At 43.1% G+C, this 23,207-nt stretch overlaps 1 protein-coding gene across 1 annotated transcript in view; it reads right to left on the reverse strand.

Annotated features, from left to right (window-relative positions):
* ITGAV (integrin subunit alpha V) overlaps nt 1-15,178 on the reverse strand; it is a 44,699-nt gene extending 29,521 nt beyond the window's left edge. The window contains exons 1-4 of the mRNA XM_084289289.1: nt 14,937-15,178; nt 12,822-12,949; nt 765-856; nt 55-169 (exon numbers count right to left, since the gene is read on the reverse strand). Coding sequence (XP_084145415.1) covers nt 55-169; nt 765-856; nt 12,822-12,949; nt 14,937-15,118 — 517 coding nt within the window. The 5' untranslated portion in view covers nt 15,119-15,178. The remainder of the gene's footprint in view (nt 1-54; nt 170-764; nt 857-12,821; nt 12,950-14,936) is intronic.
* Between the last annotated feature and the right edge of the window lie 8,029 nt (nt 15,179-23,207).

Below are 23,207 nucleotides of genomic sequence, written 5' to 3' on the forward strand. Positions count from 1 at the left end.
ATGTAACACGAGAGAAATTCCAAGCAGAAGCACAAGGAAGTGCTCTTCACTTACTTGACCTGCAGGGTGCATATTCCACAGATTTAGATCCATCAAACAAATAACAAGTCCCTACAGGCTCTCGCTCTTGTTTTGTTTCAGTTCTCCAGTGATACAATGGGGCACAGGCCTACGGAAGATGACGTGACAGTGAGAAAAACTCCTCTTCCAAATGCTGGGGGGTATGGACTAATACAATGGAATTGCAGTTTTTCTACAGAATAGTAACCAAAAAAGTTTTGACAGATATACAACGTGTTATCAGAGATTAATACCACCACCACCCAGGCAGAAGTGTTTGTATTTTTAGAAACAGCTGACTTAAGGCAAAAACCTTAGAAATAATATTTTCTTAAAGCACCATTTGTGGTGCTTTAAGAAAATATTAAGAATTTAATATTTAATTAACTCATTAATTAAATATTAATATTAAATATTTAACTTAATGAGTTAATTAAATATTAATAAATTAATATTTAATTAACTCATTAAGAATTTAAAAGACACTTAAACTTCAAACTAATTCTACTTTCCTCAAAAAAAAAAAAATACTACAACATTTGTTTATGAAAAGTTTAGGAGAAGGCTGGCCAATAAATTCTGAAAAAGGCAGATCAAGCTCATTTGTGAAGGATTGTTTAAATTCTGAGTTATCCAGATCTTTCCACTATTTGTTGGCTGCAACATACCAGTACTAAGGCATCTGAAAGGCATCAAAAACGTACCAGAATTTTGTCATTTTTGGATCTCACGGAGGCTCCAAACCACTGATGAGACTTAAATTCCAGCGGATCATCAGGAGCAAAATCTCTGTTGCCTAAAAATAAAATGAGAAAGCAGCATAATTTCATGGGAAACTGTACAGTAAGAATAAAAAAAGCTAAGTCATGGGTTTTGACGCACACAGAAAAGCAGAAAACAGCAACATTGAAGGACATCAGCCTTTTACAGAAACAGGCTTTAAAAGTGATTTATTGTTACTTATTTTTACATCTATGGCCAAAGGCAGCTATTTTTATACACGAAGCATTTTTACAACAGTGATTTGTTGCAAGAGCACAACATTTACAGCATCTTTGACAGGAACACAGTGAGTATCTCATACTTGAAATATTTGATTTTCAAGTCAGATTACAGCACAGCTCAAGAACCAGAGCCAAAACCAAGTGAGGCTAACGCTTCTAGAGGAAATATTGCCCTGATGAAGTTATGTGAATTTCACCATTGGCTGGAGTCAGGACAGAAATTCATCTGCTATTCTCTCAAGTGTTAACATTTCTCTTCTGAATGTTTCTGCAGCACACAAAGCATGGCAACTGGCACTCTTACAAGTTACGAGTAAAATTATAGGTTCTTCAGCAACAAAAAAGGGTCAAGAGTTGAAAGAGTTGGTCTGTATGTTAACCACTCCTCGATGATGTTTGGTAGAAGCAACTCCATGAGTGGTCCTTCGTGCAGTTGTCAATGTTAGAAGTCCCTAAATCATCGCATAATTCCTATGTGCTTTCATTGGAACAAAAGGAACTTGGCCATCCTCATGAGAAAATTAATGTAACGCTTGGGAAATTTGTTTACATGGTTCCTAAATTGCTGGTTTGCAGTGCCTAGAGCCAAAGGAGTTAATGAGGTCACCAACCACACATCACTTCCGCAGGCTGTGGGGGAATCCCAAAGCCCAACCTTGTTATCAATCAGCACTTCTGCTGCTCCAGACCTGCAAACACTTGAACCAACATTTCCTTCTTTGTCATGCACCTCATAAAACATGTCCCATCTCGAGAGACGGCGGTACTTCCATGAGGAAAATCCCACAAAAAGGGCACAAAAAAAGTGAGTCTAATCTTCAGTCAGCCAAAACAAGCGAGGATCTGGACTAGTCCCATTTTGCTCTAACAGGAGAGCTATGTAGAAGTCAAGGCCAAGTGCACAGCATCAGGGAACTATTGTGCTTTTTCTGATTTCAATGGCAATGATCATCTATTTAAAGAAAAAAAAAAGCCTTCCTCCTGTCATCCCCTCTGTCACTCTCTCACTGAACAGGTGCTCAGGACATGGAGGGCTGGATGACTGAGTATATCTGCACAGATTTATGTACATCGCATGCTGTCACCCTGTGCACAGCCAGAAACAGAGTTTGGAGGTCTGCATGCCACCTTCTTATAGAAAACCAAAGACAGAGTGAGATATTTTCAGATAGGGAGTGTCTCAAGCACATTTTTGCTGTGGCACTACCACCTTCAGGTCACATAGCCAGAACACAAACCCTCCAAAAAAAATAGGCAGCTCGATCAGGTACCAAGCCAGCTGACTGCAGAGGGAGGGGAGTGGTGCTGACCTGCTGGGGAGAAAGCAGGGACACATGGCCAGGGCTGAGAACTAAATCCCTTCTGGCAGCGCTGTGGACTTAAATTGGCTTTTTTTTTCTGATTATAACACCACACCCAAGGTTACACAGCCTAGAAAGACAGATTTGGCTTCTACCCTCTGTTTGTCCAGCTACTCTCGAATACAGTTTTACTTGCCAAACAAAGCTGTAACGCTTTGAACAATATAAATCTTACCAGGAGTAGTCACAGCGTGGCATTTTACATCCTTTTCTGCCATTGGATATGTATACAATGATATATATCTATGATTCAAATGGAGGGTGGCGTAGCAGTTTTATAGGGTAAAGCAGAATCCTGTCCTAAATCCCGTAGAAGCGTATGGTACATAGAGACTTGCAATTTATGTTTAAAACAGCAGCCAGCATGTAGAAGTAATGGTCTTGCTGGAATAACAGATAAGCAACCGTACAGCACTGCCAGCAATCTGACTTCATCACAGACATTAAGGAAATTATCTCCTTCAAGTTTCAGCCGAATGCATCAGCTGAGACAGCACAAGGTGATAAAAAAAGCCAGACTAATGCTTAATGGTGCCATCCATCCCTCGTCTATGCTGACTACACCGCAGAAGGGGGGAAGCAGTTGTCCAGCCAGCACACGCTGCCAGAACAGCCGCTCTGCCTCTTCCAGCACATTCCTGAGCTGCAGCAGCTCCAGGTGCTGCCCACATACAGGAACGCAGCAATGCCCAGGACGGCAGCTACAAAGACTTCTTCCTCTTCAGGCTTTCAGCGACAAAATCGTCCTTTCTACAGTTTTGGAGAAGTCCCAGTTCAGCACTGAATTAAGAATAATATTAGGAATCTGTCTTCAATTTTAATATGCAAGCATCTAGGCTTCAAGATCTAGTCAGAAGCTGCCATTTATCAAGCTAAAAGCCTTCAAACCAGAAAACAAACAAACATGACCCCAAGTTAATTAAGTTCCAAGTGTCATGACTTCATAAACTGGCATCGTGGTTTCTCAAAGCCTAAATAACAAACCTAAAATTTGCATGCTTAAAAACCAACAACAAGCGTAGTAAAACCTGCTCCATCACACGACTTCACTCATGTCAGTGCAGGTGCAGACAACAAAGCAACATCTGCTTCAAGGATAAGATGCCTTACACGGGGTTTATCCTCTATTCCGAGCTTCATCAGGTTCTCTGAAGCTAAGGGGGTTGTTGTGGACGGGGGTTGCTGTCCAGCTCAAGGCTGGTGGTAACACAGAAGTGTGAGAACACACAGAAAAATGGACCAGAAAATTATTTTGGAGACAGACTTTTCATAAAAACTGTAAACATTAAAAATGCAGGCCAAGTCTAATAGTAACTCTCCACTAAAGAAGTTACCTTCATTTACCCACCCACCTCCCTTCAAAATTCCCCACAGGAAAAAAACGGGGAAATAGATTATAAGCCTCTTCCTCAGCTTCCAAAGAAAAACCAATTTTGCGAGGAAACCTGGAAAACACCCTGTCAAAAATCCCCTTCCATTAAATGAGAAACCATTTGGGTTTCTGTTCCTCACGAGGGAAAACAAAGATCAGTTACACGTGAGCCCTCTATGGAGCAAATCGGAGTTCAATAAGGTGTTGTAGCTTGACTTATTTAAAATGACACGGGGAAGTTACGGGACTGACTTTGGCATTTGTGTTTTAGTAGGAATAAAGAGCCTGGTTTCGTTATTATTTTATTGTGGTACAACTTCTCGGTGATAAGATAAAAAGAGAAAACCCTCCCCCTATATCTTTTAAAAGCAGTACCTGCATGAAATGAAGCAAGCTAATACGGGAAGGATTTAAACATGGCTTGGATTTATAAATCGAAGCCAACGTTGTGAGATACAGTACAGTCACAGCCTTACTGCTGTGACAGCTCCTACAGCCACTGCTGCTTTTCCTGTATTTCTCAATTGCTCCAGGCTATCTCAGGAATACCCTGTAAGTGCCTTCACACCAGTGCTACACACTTTAGAGACACATTCAAATGAATACATGGAGGTGAAGCAAATTAGGTTCTAACTACATTTACTCAAAAAACAACTCGTAAAGCTCTACAATGCTGTTTGGCAGATTAAAACACAGCCACTCTGGGGCCACTACTTGCTGGGTCACGGATTCCAGCAGCGTGTCACCTGCCCCTGGGGTATTAGCTGGCGTCTGCAAAGACAGCCTATGCTGTGGTTTTTCCTGTGCTCCCTCTCACTGAAGTAGACCTCACATGATGATTTTACATAACTTTGTCATCAGGGAAAAAGGGCTGACACGCCAAGCCAACACTGCTTTGTCTCACAAAGTACTTCCCAGGTGGGGTGATGGGGTTATAAACATCAGGAAGAGAATTGCCTTAAAAATCCTTTACCCAGGCGCGTTGGTGGACCAGTGTCACTTGACTGCACTATGTGGGGTTAAACATTATACCTGGAAACTAATGGAGAGGGATGCTAACTGCCAATAAAGGGGAAAGAAAGTCTAAATCACCTCCCAAATCAAACTGAAAAGATCAAAGGCTTTTTTGATGTGTATTTTCTTTTGGCTATCAGCTTTATGTGGCTGGTGCCTTCTATTTTTAACACATTATCAGCTACAGAAACAATGGTATTGCTACAAAGTGACTGGCATCATGACTAACCTGTAGCCTGCCTGTTTGTACAGTTACAAGAAAACTGGGCTCCTTTACCCCTGCTGGAGTGCCAGGCTGAACTGAGACAATCATGAGCCAAAAGGAAGGGAATAAAGGAAGCCTGGTTTGGTGTCGTCATGCTATGAACACTTAAGTTGTAAAAATTTAAGTAGACACGTAATTCACACCATTTCTTTTAAAATAAACCTCTTCACAGTACCAAAGTAAACGGTATGGCCAGTTCTAGGTAAAGGGAAGCATCATGCAGCTAACCAGAAGAAAGACAACCTCATCAAACATACAAAAGCACTGTTTGCGTGAACAAGAATTTGACCTAGTATAAAGCTGGTCCTTCCACCTACAGTCTCAGAGACCTCGACCTTCGTTAGAGGCAAGAACGAGCGAGTACAGGGCTACCTTCCCTTGAAAGTCCCCAGGCTGTGAGGCAGCCGATGACTCACCTTGGTTTAGCAATCCTGTTTTGCCAGTGACTCAGGGATCAGGGGAATACAGAGCTTCCCACTGCTCCCCTTCCTCCTCCCGACCTACGAATCCTGTTTCTCTCTTTGGGTGGAGCTGGAACGACTGGGCCTTTTCCCTTTGCCTAATATAACTAAGAGCTTTTTTTTTTTTTTTTTCCAGCTAGTCATGCAGTTGAGATCCAGCTACCCCCACACAGAGCCAACAGGCTTCATGCAGGAGTCTACCTAATCACAAAAGCATGAGCATTTTTCCACTGTCAGCTCTAACAACAAGAGGAGGAGGTTTTATACGTTTTACCTCCCTCTTTTGTATTCAGAGCAGTACCCAAAGCCCAAGGCAGACTTCAGTTATCCCAGCACATGATAAGGAGAACAACCAAACTTCAATGGGACTGAGGTAATGACAGCTTCAGCGAGATAAAAATCAGTCCATTCTACTACAGATGAATGAATAGTCTTCATAAGATTTATTGTTTTGTTGTTGACTAAATCAAAACTGAAATCCCCATCCTGATTGCACCCAAATACTGATAAACCTATCAGCTGCAAATAAAAGAGTACTTGGTTAAAGCATGCTGCTTGAACAGAACGCTGACCTCCCCTCCAATTCTTTATTCTTTTCCACTTATTCCACAGGTGGAAAAGATGGGAGTTATGAACAGCTGACACGTTTACACAGATGATCAGATCTCCAAATGCAAGCTCACGACACCCACGCAAGTCACAACTTCCCAACATCAGCAGATCTTGCACTGTGCAATGCCACGGAATAAAGCTGCACGGCACAGTTAAAATATCCACTTCAAACTAAATAGGTCACAGATAGACAGAGCCATGCCAAACTGGTGGTTTAGGCTTCCAAACAAAGACTGCTATTGTCTGCAATCACCCACTCAGGGATGGAGGGGAAAAAAACAAAACCCTTAGAAGCGTAAGGAGGAATAGAGGGAGGTTTTTATTAGTGTTTTCCTTTTCAAAATCTGCTTTCCTGTCTTTTAGCACAGATCAAAATAACCGGTCTTAAAGGAATTTCATCCAGAAATGATGAAGAACAAGTCATTCAGTTAAAATGACTCCGGTGTCCCAAAACAAGGGAAGGTAGGCTGGGGACGAACACTGCAGCTGTCAAAGTCAAAAACTGCACACAGCCAGAGGCTACATCGAATTATTTTTCCAAAGCAATAAAAACATCACACAGAGCCGAACAGGATTTGACTGCTGGAGATGCTCTTAGCTTTTAGTATTCAGCCATTTCAGTCAGTTTCCCCAGTCCTGAATGTTGCTATCTAACACCGCAGCAGGGAAAGCTTCTCACTAAAAGGACCGAAAATTTCACAGCGCATCGATCTGTTACACCAGGCACATCCCAAGAGCACAGCAATACATGAGCTGAGCAACCAGATCTTCCTCTGCAAAAAAACAAAATCTGTTCAAGAAATCTGCAACTCATTAGCATCGAAGTTCAAAGTTGTTTTATGAGCATATTTTCCTTTGTAACAGTTAGTCCAACTGTCTGCATTTCATCAGATTACCCCGCGTGCAGAAGCTCTTGCAGCAGGCTGAACACTGCACTTCTCGATGCTGCCATCACAAGCTGCACTTCCAAGCACCCCATACCAGAGCTTGTACACAGCCCACTGAAAGTTTTGATTAAAAACCAGCAACATCACCAAGCCGTGCTGTTAGTATTTGATCATAAGTCACGGGGAGCACGAAGGGACGCTGCTGCTAGCGAGCCACTTCCCGGTATTCCTGGCTGATGGAGAGCTAGGGCCCAAAGATGGAGAGTAAAATCACGTTGTAAAGAAGACTGCTTCCTTTTGGAAAACAAGCACATGGGGAACTCATTTGGTTTACATTAATTTGCTCCATATTTCTCACACGTGTACAGTCTGATTAACTCTGACTGCTTACATGAGCCTCTGAAGAATTTCTTATGTCAGAATGAACCAGCAGCGTGCGCCCGCTCTCTGAAATCCTACGGCAAAAGAATCCCAGAGCTGTTCAGGTTGGAGGGGACCTTAAAGCCCACCAAAGCCCCATCCAGCCTGGCCTTGGACACTGCCAAGGATGGGGCAGCCACAGCTGCTCTGGGCAGCCTGGGCCAGCGTCTCCCTCATAATAAAGAATTTCTTCTTGATGCCTCATCTAAATTTACCCTCTTTGTACTTATCGGGATGTCAGACATCAGCTAGTTTTATGCACCCCGCTATTCCACGTATTCCAAACTGTAAAATATATAAATAAAAGGAAAGAAAAGACAATGACCTACTGATATTCCTAAAAACCACAGCTGACTGGGTGATCTCCCTGGTTCTGCTGTCTGGATCAGTAAGCTTTTGATCCACCTCTTGCAAAAGAAAAAAAAAAAATTATTTTTGTATACTAAAATGGAGAACTGTAGAAAATTAGTATAACTTATAGAAAAACCTTTAACTTTTCAAGAATCTATTCCCTGAGCAAACTTTTGGAAATACTTTGCGTAACGTGGCAGTATCTGTGCAAGCTTTGCTATGCTCGTCACTGAAGACTGTGCAGGGAGAGAAGGGAGGGTGAAGAGGTGTGTCTTTAAAACAAGCCTTTTGGGACCTCCGTCTCAGAACTGATCAGAAACAGAAAATGGGCTGCTATATTAAGTGCATTCCTTTTACAGCATACCGCAAAGAGTGTGTTTTTCCTGGAAAAAAAACGCTAAGTAAAAAGGCAAACGAAGCCAACCACTCAGTTAAGACACTGCTAAGGTTTCTAAGAGAGGAACCACCTCTCCAGTCAGCGCTATACAGACAACAGTACCCACAGAACAAACAGGCTTACAGATCCTGCAACATAATTCAATCACATCTTTTAGCATCTCAGCTAAATAGAAGTAAAAAAAAAAAAAAAAAAAAAAAAAAAAAAAAAAAAAGCAAAAAACCACCCACACCCATGCTTGTAAAGGCAAGATGTAAGAGCAATTTTCCCACTTGCAGACCCAGATTCTTTCTTTATAAGCTTGATACATTTCCCTATAGCTATGGATTTAAATAAATAAATAAATGTTGAGTCACCAAATTAACTCACGTGAAGGGTGTATACAAATCAAGACAAAGATTTATCCACCTTGACCTGTAAGTTCAGGGTTTTTTTTGAGTAATTTGATGTGAAATGTAAGGCATCTTGCAAAGGAAAGGATTTAATAATGCTGTTTGGCAGACAGCACGTCACACCATCTCCAACATAAGCTTCCCCTGGCTGCTTAAGCTGAAGCAATAACCCTCCTACACATTCTGAAACTCTGAAAGTGGACTGAGACAGAGGGAAAAAATCCCAACTATTTTACATAACAATTCAGTTGAAACTGTGGTAAAGCTGTGGCAAATGTAATAAGTCAGGATGTACAAGAACACAAGCACGAGGACCTTCAGTTTTATGTCAGCGGCACGTTTAACTACTGAATTCACAAGACAAACGGGAACAAGGCAAGGAAGTTCAGTGCTTATGTACTGCTATTCAGCAAGAGCTCCTTCTATCAATAGTTTGGGGAGAGAACCTGTTGGAGTAGCAGACACGAGCACTGCTTCTTACTTCAGTTCTGCAGCAGGCCAACAAAATTGTGCATGTGAGGAAGTTTGCTCGCGTGGCTGGTTTCTTTTCGACTTTACCCTTTATGTGCTCCTAAGAGGAAAAGCCTGCCTGAAGTATTTGTCAAACGGTCTGTGAAAGCCTTTCCAAAAAAAATTGCTCATGTTCTGGCCATGTACACACAGGCACACGCAGTGCAGCTATAGGCACCCCCGAATACGAGGGCATTTTCTACCACATATGTTTGTTATGCAATTTTCACATAGTCATAACGATGTTAAATCAAAGCCAACTGATGTCAGTACTAAAACTCCGAGAAGCCCCACAGTGAAGCATCTTTACATTTGGGAAGTGTTAATGTGCGATATAAACATTTTGCCTTCCAAAGCCACCATGTATACCAGAACGTCAAAAGCAATTAGTGTAACATGCACGCAGAAACACGCACGCAGGCACACATGGAGAATATTCCTCAGTGTGTTTTCCACACAAGTGTAACCAGCATGCAGGGGGGACCTGGGACACCTAGGAGAAGGTGAGAGCACCCCTTCCCCTTGCAAACATGCTGCTGCTTTAAATGAGAAAACCTCCTGTGTAGGAACCATGAAATAAATTATTTCTGTCTAGGACTTTAAAATTGTAACATGTTTCAATGAGCTTTGTGTTACACCCATATATGTATATGAACAGTACCCATACATGTCTATGCACACATTTTCAGCACAGGAGATGTGGGTTCCACAGAGGGATTCCTATCAGGAGCACCCAGCTATCCCTCCCAGAAGAGCCCAGCTGTCATGCACAGGAAGGAAGGAAGGAAGCAGACAGCAAATTCGGTAGGAGCGGGCCCTCCCAGCCCGATGACATTTTGCTCTCCTCTGTGGGTGAGAGCAAGTGCAATTCAGCAGCAGTGCCAGCAGAAGGTAAGTGAACTTGGAGCACTTTCCTATGCTCCTCAAGGTGAGCATAAAGCAGCGAGCACCTCTCTTTGGGTGCATAACACAATGCACACCAACCAAGAGTAAGCCACTTGTAAGCAACCAAGTGGCTACGCATAACAATATCTAAGCCAAAAGCAAGTGTTGGAAAATAAACCCATTTTGATGCAGTCACTGCTGCACAGCTGAGCTCAGCGTGGCCTGGATATGGATGGAGAAGAAAAAAGGACTCAAGGCTGGAGGAAAACCTAACTGAAAATATGGAATATGTCTAAGAAAAGCAAATAATAAAGGGAAGAAAAAACACCCTGCTTTGATTGACCTCTGTAATACCCTACTCCTGTACTTATGTGTGGCACAACCGCCGGGCAAAGGGGCACAGAAGAGCTCGGGCAGCAAGATTCGCCCATTCCTCCATCCCCTGGCCACAATTCAGGGCACGGAGCCACAGCCCCTTCCTTGCCCGAAGGCTGTACACTAGGCAGTAGCTTTGACTGGTATGGGACACTGAGGGGCAAGATCAGGACCATGCCTTCCAGGGGGCAGCTCACAGCCTGCAGCTCCACGTACAGCTGGGCAGCCGCAGGCAGGTCGCAGATCCACAGGAAGCCAGAAGTAAGAGCATTTTCATTCCCAGAGGTCAGATTTCCCACCAGCCTTGAACGATTGGAACAGAACCCCAAAGAAACCCAGCAGAGAAGGTGTGTTACTTCTGCCATTAACATAAGAGCTAAATAAGCTTGAAAATACATCTGCTTTGTATTGGCAGGGCTAAGCAGAATGCCTGCAGTTACCAACCCAAACGCACAAATGTTGACGTAGTGGATTGACAAGCCCCAATTCTTGCAGAAATTGCATTTAGCCATCTAAAAAAAAAAAACCCTTCCTGTTAGCAGTACAGATCAGCAGTCAAATCATCTGCTCCCCATTTCCTGTGAAGGGCATCACAAGCCTTCCCTAATCCCCATCGCTGCCCTGCATCGGGGCAGGCAGGAACTGGGGACTGCACCGTGCTGGCAGTAAGATGCAGTCACCCTAACGCAGGGAATCAGCTATTGTATTATGCACAAAGAAAAAGACATTTTATTTTGTTTCAGCGTGTTGATTATTTTATTATGCTGAAATACAATGCCCCCTTTCACCCAGAGAATAATTGACAAATACATTATTTCCCACTCCACTACCACAAAGCTGGAACGTGTTTAAATGTGCCTGGCAGAAATCCTCTTTAGCCACTATGGCCTGCTAGCTTTGCTGTTGAATTTCAAGTGATTTACATGCCCAATTACTTTAAGGGCAAATGGTAAGCAAAATGCTGTCTGTTTGCCCAGTAGCATATACCTTAAACACAGACACAAAGCAAAGCGATGTTGCCTTTGTGTCTATTTACTGCACTTGGCATATTGAGAAGTGCCTTGCAAATGTTCACAGCACAAACAGATACAATACATGCTCTGCGATTCTCATCTGAAGATGTATCTAACCAAGAGGCTCATCATTTCCCACAGAAGGTTTTTTAGCTATTATATTAGTGGTGAATATTACAGATATCAAGACTACTGTTAGATAAAAAGCGTATTGGTGAAAAGATTAAGCCCAAACCTCCAAAATGAAACCCAAAAAAAAATTAAAAGCCATTTTCTGCTGTCTTACACTGATGCGGACGAAATGGCATGCTTCTGCAGCTTACTGGAGATCTGTCTCCACTAATCTGGCAGAAAGGTTTCAGTAGGATGATGTAGAGGCTGACAGTGACTTCAGTTTGACACATATCCTTACATACTTCTTTTTTTGGGCAAGAGAATCAGTAAGAGTTGTCAGAGCTCTGAAGCCTGCACGTATTTTTCTGAACACCAACAGCGTTTTGTGGTATACCTCAATGATGGGACTGGAACGAGACTCTCCACCGTGTCCTACCTAATTTACAAAGGCTGAATAAACGTAACAGCCTTCAGACTACCGAGTCAAAATACCAGCAGAGGCAGAAATGAATTATAACCAGCCAGACCTTAAAGCACAGGTGTTTCCTCCACCATACCATACCATGCGGGTCTTGCTAATCCACTCCCAGGACACGCACAGTTCTTTCCACTGGCCTGAACCCGGCTGTGGAGAAGAGGATTCAGCCCTGAGTGGCACGAGCAGAAAAACTCATGCAGTGCACTCACACATGACCTGCTGCAGCTTGTGGAAATCACTGTGTGTACCGGAGCGTGAAGGTGGAGTGAAATGGTGCCTGTCAGCATCGCCGCTGCTCGGCTTCAACACACGTAAGAAATGGACAGCAATGCCTGACCAGAGGCATCAGCAACGTCACAAATGTTATCAAGATACATCCAAGAGACAAAAATTTCAAAAGGTGTTTTCGCTGTGGTTTTAGGCTGATACTCCCAGTTTCGGATGAAACTTCTAAATATTTCTGCATTCACCACCTCTGCTGATATGAAAAAGGACCCTTACTTGTATGCTATGTTGTTATGGGCATGTCATTCCCCTCAAGGTTTTATTGGCAAGCAGGTTGCTAAATGCTTTAAGACTCCTGGCCAGTACAGAGAAGAAATGGAAATAACTCCTCAGGTTGAAACAGAAGACGTGTGTTTGCTCAGGCTTTCAGCACCTACCACATACAACAGTTCTCAAAGCCAGAGGAGAAGAGCAACAAAACGAAGTCTTGACCTGTTGCCAGTCCCAAAACCACTGCATTCAAACTGACCATCAGGAATCACCGCGTCCACCCGAATCCCTGCTGTGCTGCCACAAGACTAGAGCACAGAAACCTCTCTTTCCCCTCAAGTGAACAGCTTGTTACCTGTGGAGTCAAATATTATGGGCTGGCAATTCCTGTTTGAGTCCCAGTTGCACCTGAGCACCTGGCCTCCTTCTACAACGTTGTGCTGGGTGGTGTTCGCCTTCGGAGCTCCCACCAGAAGAGATATCCTGGGGTAAAAAGAGGAAATAAAAGTTTCAAAACTTAAGGCAGGACATTGCTACTTTATAACACTCAAAGAGTTAATGAAGCAAAGGTCTTATCCATTCAAATCTAAGCCTGCCGAAAACTATTTTGAGTTTCACAGCAGTTCTGTGAGTTTCAAGTCCTGCCTGGCTCCCTCTTTTCTGCAAACAAAAGTAGGCGAAAAAACTGACTGAAGAGGCAAAAAGATGATGACAAGTGAATTAAAATATTCTGACCTGCTTAGAATCAAGTTTAAAATGAGATAAATGCCTTTTATTTCCTTCTTTTTCCCTTTCAAAAATGTGCACTTATGCTTCAGAATTGGAAGTCGTGTATTGCTGCAATCTACAGAAGTCACTGTCTGACATCATTTCTGGTTCAGTTTGTATGTAAGAGTAATTCATGGAAGTCAGACAAAAATATTCAGTGATATATACACAAAACAGCAGTGCTTCTGAGCTCAGGAAGTATTAAGTGGTGAGTCAGCCTCCCATTAGCAAACACTCCTCTAAAAGCAGTCACCAAGCACCCAAGTTACTGCCAACCTCAGGTTTGCGCATTAATGAATCTTTACTGAAATTCTTTACACAGTCATTGTTGTGTTTTTTTTTTTTTTTTTTTTTTTTTTTTTTTTTACACAGCTGTGACATTTTATACATCTCTGCTTAAATAAATAACTGAAGTGCATTCTGAGCGGGAACCGCTAAGAGATTAGGCTTTTGCAGGTGGTAAAATTCAGAAGCTGCCAAATTCAGAAACAGCCCGACTACAAAGCCAGACCAAAGAAGGCTGTTAACATCTTCCAGGAACTCCGACAGCTGAAACACACTTGACTGATCAGCACTTTCCTTAAAAAGTCACTTTGACATATAGGCAAAGAAGAAGTAAAGATGAAAAACCTAAAATACTTCCTCTTAGCAGAATCTGCGCCGCTGCTGCCATTTAGACTGTTTAACACAGGGCACAGCTTGTGGAAGCAAGTCTTCCCAGCCCATTTCAGATAGCACAGTTGGTTGGTTTGGGAATTGGCTGAGCTGAACAAGCTGCTTGGAGACATCTACAGGTAGACGGATCCAGGCTTAGACAACTCATTCTGGTTGTGATGGGCATCCTCCAGATGTGAGCAAAAAGCTATGTTTTTTCTCCTTAGCATGTAAATACTACCTATAAACATGCAGTGCCTTACCAAAGCTCAACTCATAAGAACACCAACACACAAGATTAGTTTTCAACTGCGTTTAATTTCTAGAACCTTAAAAATTTCCTGGTACGGACCTGGGTAGGAAAGCTAGTCTTTGGGGCAAGCTATTTGTTTCCCCGAGCTGCCATCCACAAGCTCTCTCAATTCCAAGAACATAAATGTGAAATGCTTTTAATGAATATAAAACCTTCTCTCTGGGCATAACAGAAATGCTTAAAAATAAACACCATAGTGCCAAGTAAAGAAACACATCAATTATTATAATTACTATCTATTACACGGGTACCAGCTTGCCTCCCACTTCGTCCTTGGTGCACCAGCTTTGACGAGACCCTAGATGAAATATTTGCTTTTAAGAAGAAGATATTATTACGTTAACCTTTATAATTGAATTATAAAGGTTAAATTAATACAAAGAAGTCTTTAACCTGCATACTTCAGGGAAGATGGGCACAGAGGGGAGGTTTTTATGCCCACGGGACCGCACCAGCTGCGCTCCGACACCGCTCACACAGGGCACACACGGGGTGCTTCTTCCCTGCTGCTTTTTACTAACATTAAGCAAAGAGAAGGCGATAACTAAACTTTTGCTGGAGCAACACATGGAGTTGTTCCTTCTCCCTCACCGCCTGAAACCCTTCGGACTCCAAGCCACGAAACCAACCGAAGGAGCGCCCCAAAAAGCCCCGGCAGCTGCACGGGGAGCCCGGGCAGCGCCTCCCGAGAGCCGGGGGGATCCCGGCGGGGCGAGGAAGGGGCCGCGCACTTACGAGGAGGGGTCGGGGGCGAAGAAATCCACGGCGAAGCCGAAGTAGCTGCCCTGCGCGCCCGAGTAGACGGCCGGCCGCTCCGCGTCCAGGTTGAAGGCGGCGCTGCCGGCGGCCAGCGCGCAGCCCAGCAGCAGCAGCCGCGGCCCGGACCCGGCCCCACACCCGCTCCCAGCCCCGGCCATGGCCCCGGGGCGCTGCCCCAGCTCGGCTCGGCTCGGATCGGCCCGGCCCGGCCCCACAGCAGCGGTGGCGGCAGAGGGGCGGGCCCCGCGCCCAGTTCCCCTTCCTCCCGGCGGCGGGGAGGGGCTCACGACAGGGGCGGGGGCACGGGGAGAGCCGGCCCCACAGCGCCCCGGGCCTCGGGGCCGTGGGCATGGGGTCCGTGGGGGGCTATAGGGGCTTATAGGGGGGTTATAGGGGCTATAGGGGGTTATAGGGGCCGATTCAGGTGTTTCTGTGCCACAAACATGCTGTGACTTAACGCGCAGTAAGTGCTTGGCACAGCCGGGAGGAGCCCAGGTAACCCCATGCTCCAGCCCCTGCTTCCCAGCACCAAGCCTTATCAGTAACTCCTTAATTAAGCCAACCGGGAAGCAATAATTCTTTTCCAGACCGGAGAGTTCCTAAACCCGGACTTGATACTCATGGCTAATTTTCCTGAGAGCTCCCAAATGCAGACGGTAACAAACCAAAGAAGTGAAGGGTACTCTGTGCGTGCCAGCAGCTCAGGCTACAGGTGGTTTGGGGTAGGCTGCTGTTAGGGTATTAGGGCTGCTCGGTACATTTCAGCCCCTAAGGGCTGCTAAGTGAAGGGCCAGAGGCTGGTTCCGCAGTGCCCTGCCAGCCGTGCTGACACATCCCTGGGGATATCGTCTCGGGACAGCTTCCTCCCAAGGGGACTGCGCTTCCACCCCGAGCTATCTCACCCTCCACTACGGAAAGCATCTCCTGCTGCAGGCCAGACGGGCGAGCGATGCTGTGGTGTGCACTGAGTTACGATGTCGGACAGAACGCCAGCCCCACGCGGACTTTGTTATTAACTTAGAGCAGGAACCACCCGTTCATTGAGGATGTGATTTTCCTTGCTAGCCTGTCTGGTTTTCAGTATGAGTAACACGTAGATAAACAACAGCTACTGGGATCGTATCACACAATGCAAGCACATGAATTATATGCATCTCTGTTTACTCTCCTGGTATCTCTAGTTTATGATTTGCAGTCTACTAAAGTTATTCAGTGGTGAAAATTAACCACTACGAAATGGGCAGAAGAACAGAGGCAGCAATCTGCTGATCTTGTTAGTTAGTTTTTACATATGCAACCATCTGTTAACACAGCTGAACAAATCTTTGCTTGATGCAAGACGTTTTAGGAGGACAAGCACCGTTTTAAAAAATTATTCCTTAGTCTTTAGCCTGCAATATGGACAGAGTACGTCAGAATTTTTTTCCTTTGCAATGCTATCTTTCCACCTTATGACATTACAGTCACCAGCGAGAAATGGAAAAAGTCCTATACTTTAGTAGAAATTATCAATGTGCAAGCCACAAAGGTCCTGCTTAAAAGGCTTGGCAAGATGTGATACCTCCCGTGGTCTTCCCAAAAAAATAATTTTGTGGCCAAGAAGGCCAACGGCCCTCCGTACAAGAAGGACATCAAGGCCCTGGAGCATGTCCAGAGAAGGGCTATGAGGCTGGTGGAGCACAAGTCCTGTGAGGAGTGGCTGAGGGAGCTGGGGGTGTTTGGTCTGGAGAAGAGGAGGCTCAGGGGAGACCTTACTGATAAACTTCCTAAAAGAAGGGGTGAGGAGCTGGGGCTCAGCCTCTTCTCACAGGTAACTAGCGATAGGACTGGAGGGAATGGCCTCAAGTTGTGCCAGGGGAGGTTCAGGTTGGAAATTAGAGGAAAATTAGAGGAAAATTCTCCAGAAAGAGCGGTCAAGCATTGAAATGAGTTACCCAGGGAGGTGGTGGAGTCACTGTCCCTGAGGATGTTCAAGGAAAGGTTGGACGTGGCTCTTAGGGACAAGGTTCAGTGGGTGACATTGGTAGTAGGGTGAGGGTTGGACCAGATGATCTTGGAGGGCTTTTCCAACTGTAATGATTCTTTATTGATTTTATGTCCTGCACGTAAGTATGAAGCTTCAGCCTCTTAGTCAATCCAATGCTTTACAGTAGGAATGGTATTAATGTCTGGAGCACAGCAAGGATTACCACCAATTTGTTCATAGATACCTCTATAAGGCACCTTCAACCAGGGGACAGTTTCTGCACATGCTTTGCTCTTGTGCCATTCAGCCACTCCAACTCAGAGTGGCTTAAATTTCCTGAACAGGGCTTTAAGAAGTAACTCAGTTTCTAAACAAACAGAAGAAAGCAAGCCAAACTTGACAAAAAGATGGACTGCCTTTGTTATTTTGTTTTGGGCATTTGGTGCTTTTTTTATTTTTGTTTAATATTCAGATGAATATTAGTTTTCTTGAAATGCCATGAAACCTGCCAAGCACAAAAGCTCTGCGGGGTGAGGAGCACAGCAAAACCACTGCAGGATGTTGCAATCCGGAGTTGCTTCAGTCCCACCAGCAATGCACCAGACCAGCAAATCCTCACTCAGTGGTGACGCAAAAGCTGTCCTTAGCCAGAGGCTTGAAGGCAGATTTTTCTTTGGGTCAATGAGGGTATAACCATGATTGTAAAAGCAGCATCTAGCTGGAGAATGACTCTCAGCAGAGAAATAGAAATCTTCCAGTTAGAAAGGAAGTGAGTCGTACCATTTTTTTTCTTCTCATGCGCTCAGCACTGATAACAATATTACCTCAGTGTTAGTCAGTGGCTCCTCCAAGCCCCTGTTGTGTTTCACAGGACGCTGGTTACTCACCAGGACCTTTTATGCGGTGGGATTTCATACCACCAAATTCAGAGAGAGCTCTGCTTGATTTACAAAGGGATTCAAATTTCTTCTGTCTGACAGAAGCGGGCATCGTAAATAGCATCTCTTTTGCAGTTTTTGTTTTACAGAGCACTTCTGCAGATCCAACAAACTCAGCTTACCCTGATGTTGCTCTCTAACACCCCCAAAGATTTTAATATATTTTTAAACAGCATTTTTATTGTAGAGAAAAGGATCATCAGGAAGTAATGTAGTAATGTACAAACTGGTAGGGAAAAGTCCACCCTTCTGTACAATTTTCCATATGCAATCTCAGTGAAAATGTCTTTATGGTATCTGTGCATGTCTGAGATGTAGCAGGGACAAACCAAGTTAAATACAGCCCCACAGCATTCAGGGATAGGAGCACAGGGAAAGCCAGGGGCCTTCAGCATCAGTGAGGCACCTTCAGCTAAGCCCCCTGGCAGAGATGGGGCTCTCTCGCCTCTTCCACCAGGATGGGTCCCAGCAACACTTCCTAGAAGGGGACGAGGGAATTTTCTTCTCTAGAGAGTTTAACAAAATTGGCTTTCTACTTCTAGACCAGAAAAAGAGAACAGACAAGCAGAAATACCAAAGTCGCAGGCTTTCTTTGCTCTATCATCCTGCGTGTAACACACACATTACATATAGAGGATGTTTCTGTATTCCTGCTGCTCCTGCACCTGTCAAAGGGCTGTAGTCGCATTGCATTTATGTAGCTCACTGCATGAAGAAACTTGGGCTCCCTGTGCTGGGTACTGCTGCCACGACAGCTTCTGTATGGGCCGATGCCATTATCGGATCACAACTGCACTTCTCCCGCATCCCCCCTTCTGTTTTGATCCTGGGGGGGCTGGTAAGTAAGCAGCAGTCACAAGAGTGCTAATATTACACTCAAATAAACAAGCAGTGATCTCTACCATCTTTTCACCATGCTCTCCTCCAGTTTTTTGTAGCTGCTTTTTTTCTTTCCAGATAATGTGAATTGCATACTGTATCTTATTAACTTTACTGTACTTCTTTACATTTACCAAATGCAACTATCAGCCAGAAAAACAAAACAAAACAAAACAAAGGTATAGAACACGTTACTAGAACCTACACTCAGTTTTTACTTAGAAAGCGACTATATCTGGCAGAAATACTTTTGAAACTGTCTTCTGCTAGGAGCACAGAGAAACAGAGCACTTCCCAGCAGCCCTGATCTATAGGCGTAGAAGACAGGGGTCTCTTTCTATAAATTTCCATTTATGGAGAATTTCCAGAAGATGAGGCATTTTCCAGTTTTCTGACATTCTTGCCTGCCTCTGCTTATACAGAAGTACTGGAGGTCACTGCTTCCTGTTACAGAGATATTGCCATTCCTGTCCTTAGCGTACATAATCTTATGTTTAGTAAAAGTGCGACAGTTTATGTACAACTTTTTCTTCCTATTCCATAGTTCTAGAGAATTTTTCACACATTTCATTATTATTTTTTGTCATGGATTTCTGAAGTGACTTAGTAAAGCTCTATCTCAAAGAGTGGCCATTTTTGCTTCTGCATTAGCTCTTCCAGAAACAATGCCACATCTTGTCTTGAACCATCAGTCCTCTAGTGCTTCTGTACTTCACAGGCACTTCTACATCCTTGCCAAAGGATTTGGAACAAAACCAAGTTTAGAACTTCTGAAAAATTCCTTAGTTAGCAATGAGGGAAAAAAAAATATATATCTTCAGACTTCTCAGTGCTTAGCAATGACTTCATGTTTTGCATGTGTTGAGGGAGTATATAGCAAAATAATAACATGCAGAACAAAGAGATCGGAAGGCAGTGAAGAAATTAAAGCTGAGTTCCTTTCTAGCTGATATGGAAAGGTGTATTATGACAGGGTAATATTTCAGAAATGCTCTAATTAAATTGTTTTTTTTTTTTTTCTGAATATTCTTTTACACTCAAATACAAAAGCACTAAAGGATAGTAGTAAGATAAACTGATCTATAAAAAGATATTTCCCTCTCTCTCAAACAAAAAGAGTGTTAAGTGCTTGAACTCAGGCATGATAATGCAGCTCAACCATCAGCTCTAGCCTCTAGACTTCAGAAAACATTTCACCATCTTACACAATGCCTCAAAGCTCAAACTTCCTCTTTCCTCTCCGAAGCAAACCCAAAGAACAAAATCACCCTTCTCCCAAAGCAAAACAAGAACCCACACTCAGCCTCATGCCAAAAACCATTGTATTTTGATCACCTACACCCAAGAAATATCATCCTGTCTGGAATCAATATTAAAACCAAAGGATACCATTGTTTACAAAATATCATACTGGTGACTATATTTCTGCTGCGTTAGAAAAAAAAAAAAACGTGTTTAAGTGAAAAAATAAAGCTAAAAATAACAGATCAACACAGAATCAAGTCTCTAGGGATTCTAACATTTATTTTTATTTTGTTTTAAGTTGCTACTGTTTGCTTTGAGTACATTACCCTTCAATTGCCAGGATTTCGTTCCTAAAGGCTCCTAGCTGGGTAGTGGTGGCGAAAGAATTTCTGGAATGTAAATTTTCTTTCTGCTTCTATCAAAAGACGTCTGCCCATTACAGCTGACAAGTTCCTAGCGATAGAACATGCAAACACTTCTATGCTGTAAAGAATAAAGAGCACATTTAAAAGATTTTCCCTTTTTTTACCATGTATGGGTTCTTGTTTCACTTCTTCCTGCTTCCCATACGTGCAAAGAATGTGCATCCATCTATTTATAGCAAATATTCTGTCAAACTAACTTGGTGTTTCCTGTGTGGAAAACACTGGGGGACATGAAACGTAGAATTGCTATTTACAGAACCCAGACTTTCTGTATTGACAGCAAGAAGGTTGAAGAGACCAGCATAGGGCCGATACTACTGAGAAAAAGCAGTTTTTGACACCCACTAACTTCCTAGTCAAGAAAAAAGGTGACAAAAGTAAGGTAACCACGATTAAATCAACTCCTTTTGATCACTTTGACTCATCTGACACGTTTACCACGATCACGTCTTCGCTGTGTCCCTTCTGACCCCTCTCTCCGCTCGTAAACCAAGCCCCGGGGCTGCCCCAGCAGAGCACACCGCTGGGCGCTGCGGAGCCTTGGAGGCCGCCTGCTCTCACACAGCCAGCTGGCTCGCACAGCAGGCCCACCAAGAGAGGTCAGTCAGCAAAGCTTCTGGGAGAAGGAAGAGAAGACACAAAAGAAGGTGGTGAAGAGGGCAGATTAAAAGTTTCCTGGCTAGAAATGTCACTATCATCTCGTTTGTGCCTGAGACTTTTAGGAGGCATTAAACTGAAACTATGGATCTCTAAATGGCCATCAAATCACCATTAAAACAACAACAACAAAAAAGATTTTGTCTACTGTTCTCTAACCATGACACCTACTTAAATATTAAATGTTTCCAGGATTAGTAGAAAACTGATAGAGAGCTTATGATGGACTTGTATTATCTTGCAGACACCCAAGTACAGTAAAGTCCTCGAGACAATCTTTACATGCAGCACCCAGAGCACAACAGTGACAGCCCCAGGGTCAGGACGTAAACTAAGGAATTAAGCAGAAGTGGAGATCAAACATGAACAGGACAAAAGTTCTCCTGGAACAGCAAACCTGTTATTTTTTATTAGGTTACTAATAAAAGGTTTTCTACAACTACAAAAAATGCTCTAAAAAGGTATCACACACTAACAATACAGCTTCATTCCAACATGGATCCAGTGATGTAGCACTGGTAGGGCAGATTTCCCTCATGGCTTACCATACAAAGATCAAGATTTTGCCTTGTGAACTTAGTTCTAGAACAACTTGCTCATCTTTGCCCTTCAGGAATGTTTTGCATCTTCCCGTGTGCTTTTATAGCAATTTAACAATTTCTAAAAGGCAACTTGTAATACACGGTTTTCCATTCTATCTTCCTCGAATTTAGGAGCTCATCTCGTATTTTTAAGTCTGAGTACACTTTCATGCCATCCTTTCTTGAGTGTATTACACTGCTGAAGTTTTTAATCACAAATGTAAAATAAAGATAACTGAAGTTCCTTTCTACAAAACACAACTGGAATGCTGGTACTTACGATCAAAAGAAGTGATTATTTTCACCATTCATTTCAATAGTGTGCTCTGAAGGAACCCATTGTGTTCAAATATTAGGGCTGTAACATCATAAATGAATAAAACATCTTGGCCTTATTGCTAACACCAGCAACAGCCACTCTCTGTAAAAAGACAGAGCATCTATTGAAAGGCAAAAAACTACAAGTGACAGATCTAAGCCAAGGTCACTTCTAAGTCTCTAATACCAGCATGTGGGAAAAGGGAAAGGTGATTTGCAGATATCACTACAAAAAGCACTTAATGGGATTATAGAGACATGAAACACATCTGGTCCATAACCAAGAGCAAAGACTATTTGCTTCATTAAGGATTTTGCTGATTAAGGCCCATTTGTAGCAAAAACTTGAGCACCATGAAGAGGTAGAGTTTCTAATTCTGTATTAAAAAAAAAAAAATGTTGCTAGCTTGGAAACACAGTAAGAAGTTGGTGTTCTTCAGAACTGAAATACTCAAATTGGCATTCTAAGAGATGCTAAAGATGTATAGAGATTCAAGGGGGAGAAGAGGGCACATACTGTAAAGAGAGAGCCACAAAGTACAACTGGGTTGAGGAAATCGTCTAGACAGAAAAAGGAGACTATGTATGACGAGTACTGCTGAGAAGTGCATGGGCTCGCCCTGTTCTTGTCTCCTTCTAGTCCACGTGCCTGCTTTTTGGAGTGATAAGCAGTCTCCCTGTCTGATACAGTACCAGTGCTGTTAAAAGTTTCTTGCTATTCCTTTGGCTTCCCAGGTCCCACTTTTCCAGTGATCTTACTCTTATTGATGTTATTCAGGGGGTATTTCTCCTGAGATATTTAGGTGAATATATATATATATATACGAGCTATATTTACATATGAGCAATTTCATTCTCTCAACTTAGGACTGTAATAATTTCACTGTGAGGTAAACTAAGATCTAACCTTGTAAGATTTTTGCTTTAGTCAATCACCCCTAGAGTTTCAGCAAGTTATTCCAAAGCAACACACGGAATAACAAACACTGCTCATGAAGCTTCCAAGTATGGTTTTTGCAAGATAAGCAAGTATAAAAATATGTAAATTTGCATAGCTTATTATAGTAGTGTGATTTTGTTTTTCTATTTAAGGCACATAAACATTACAAAATAGCTTGAAATCAGCATTCAAGATATCTGATGTATACTTCGGCACTCATTCTACGCATCTGACTAAAGAATTGCAAAAGTATTCATAAAATACACTGATGTGCATGTGCAAGTTCTTGCTATATTAT

This window comes from Netta rufina (genome assembly GCF_964035555.1).
Source record: "Netta rufina genome assembly, chromosome: 6".
NCBI lineage: Eukaryota > Metazoa > Chordata > Aves > Anseriformes > Anatidae > Netta > Netta rufina.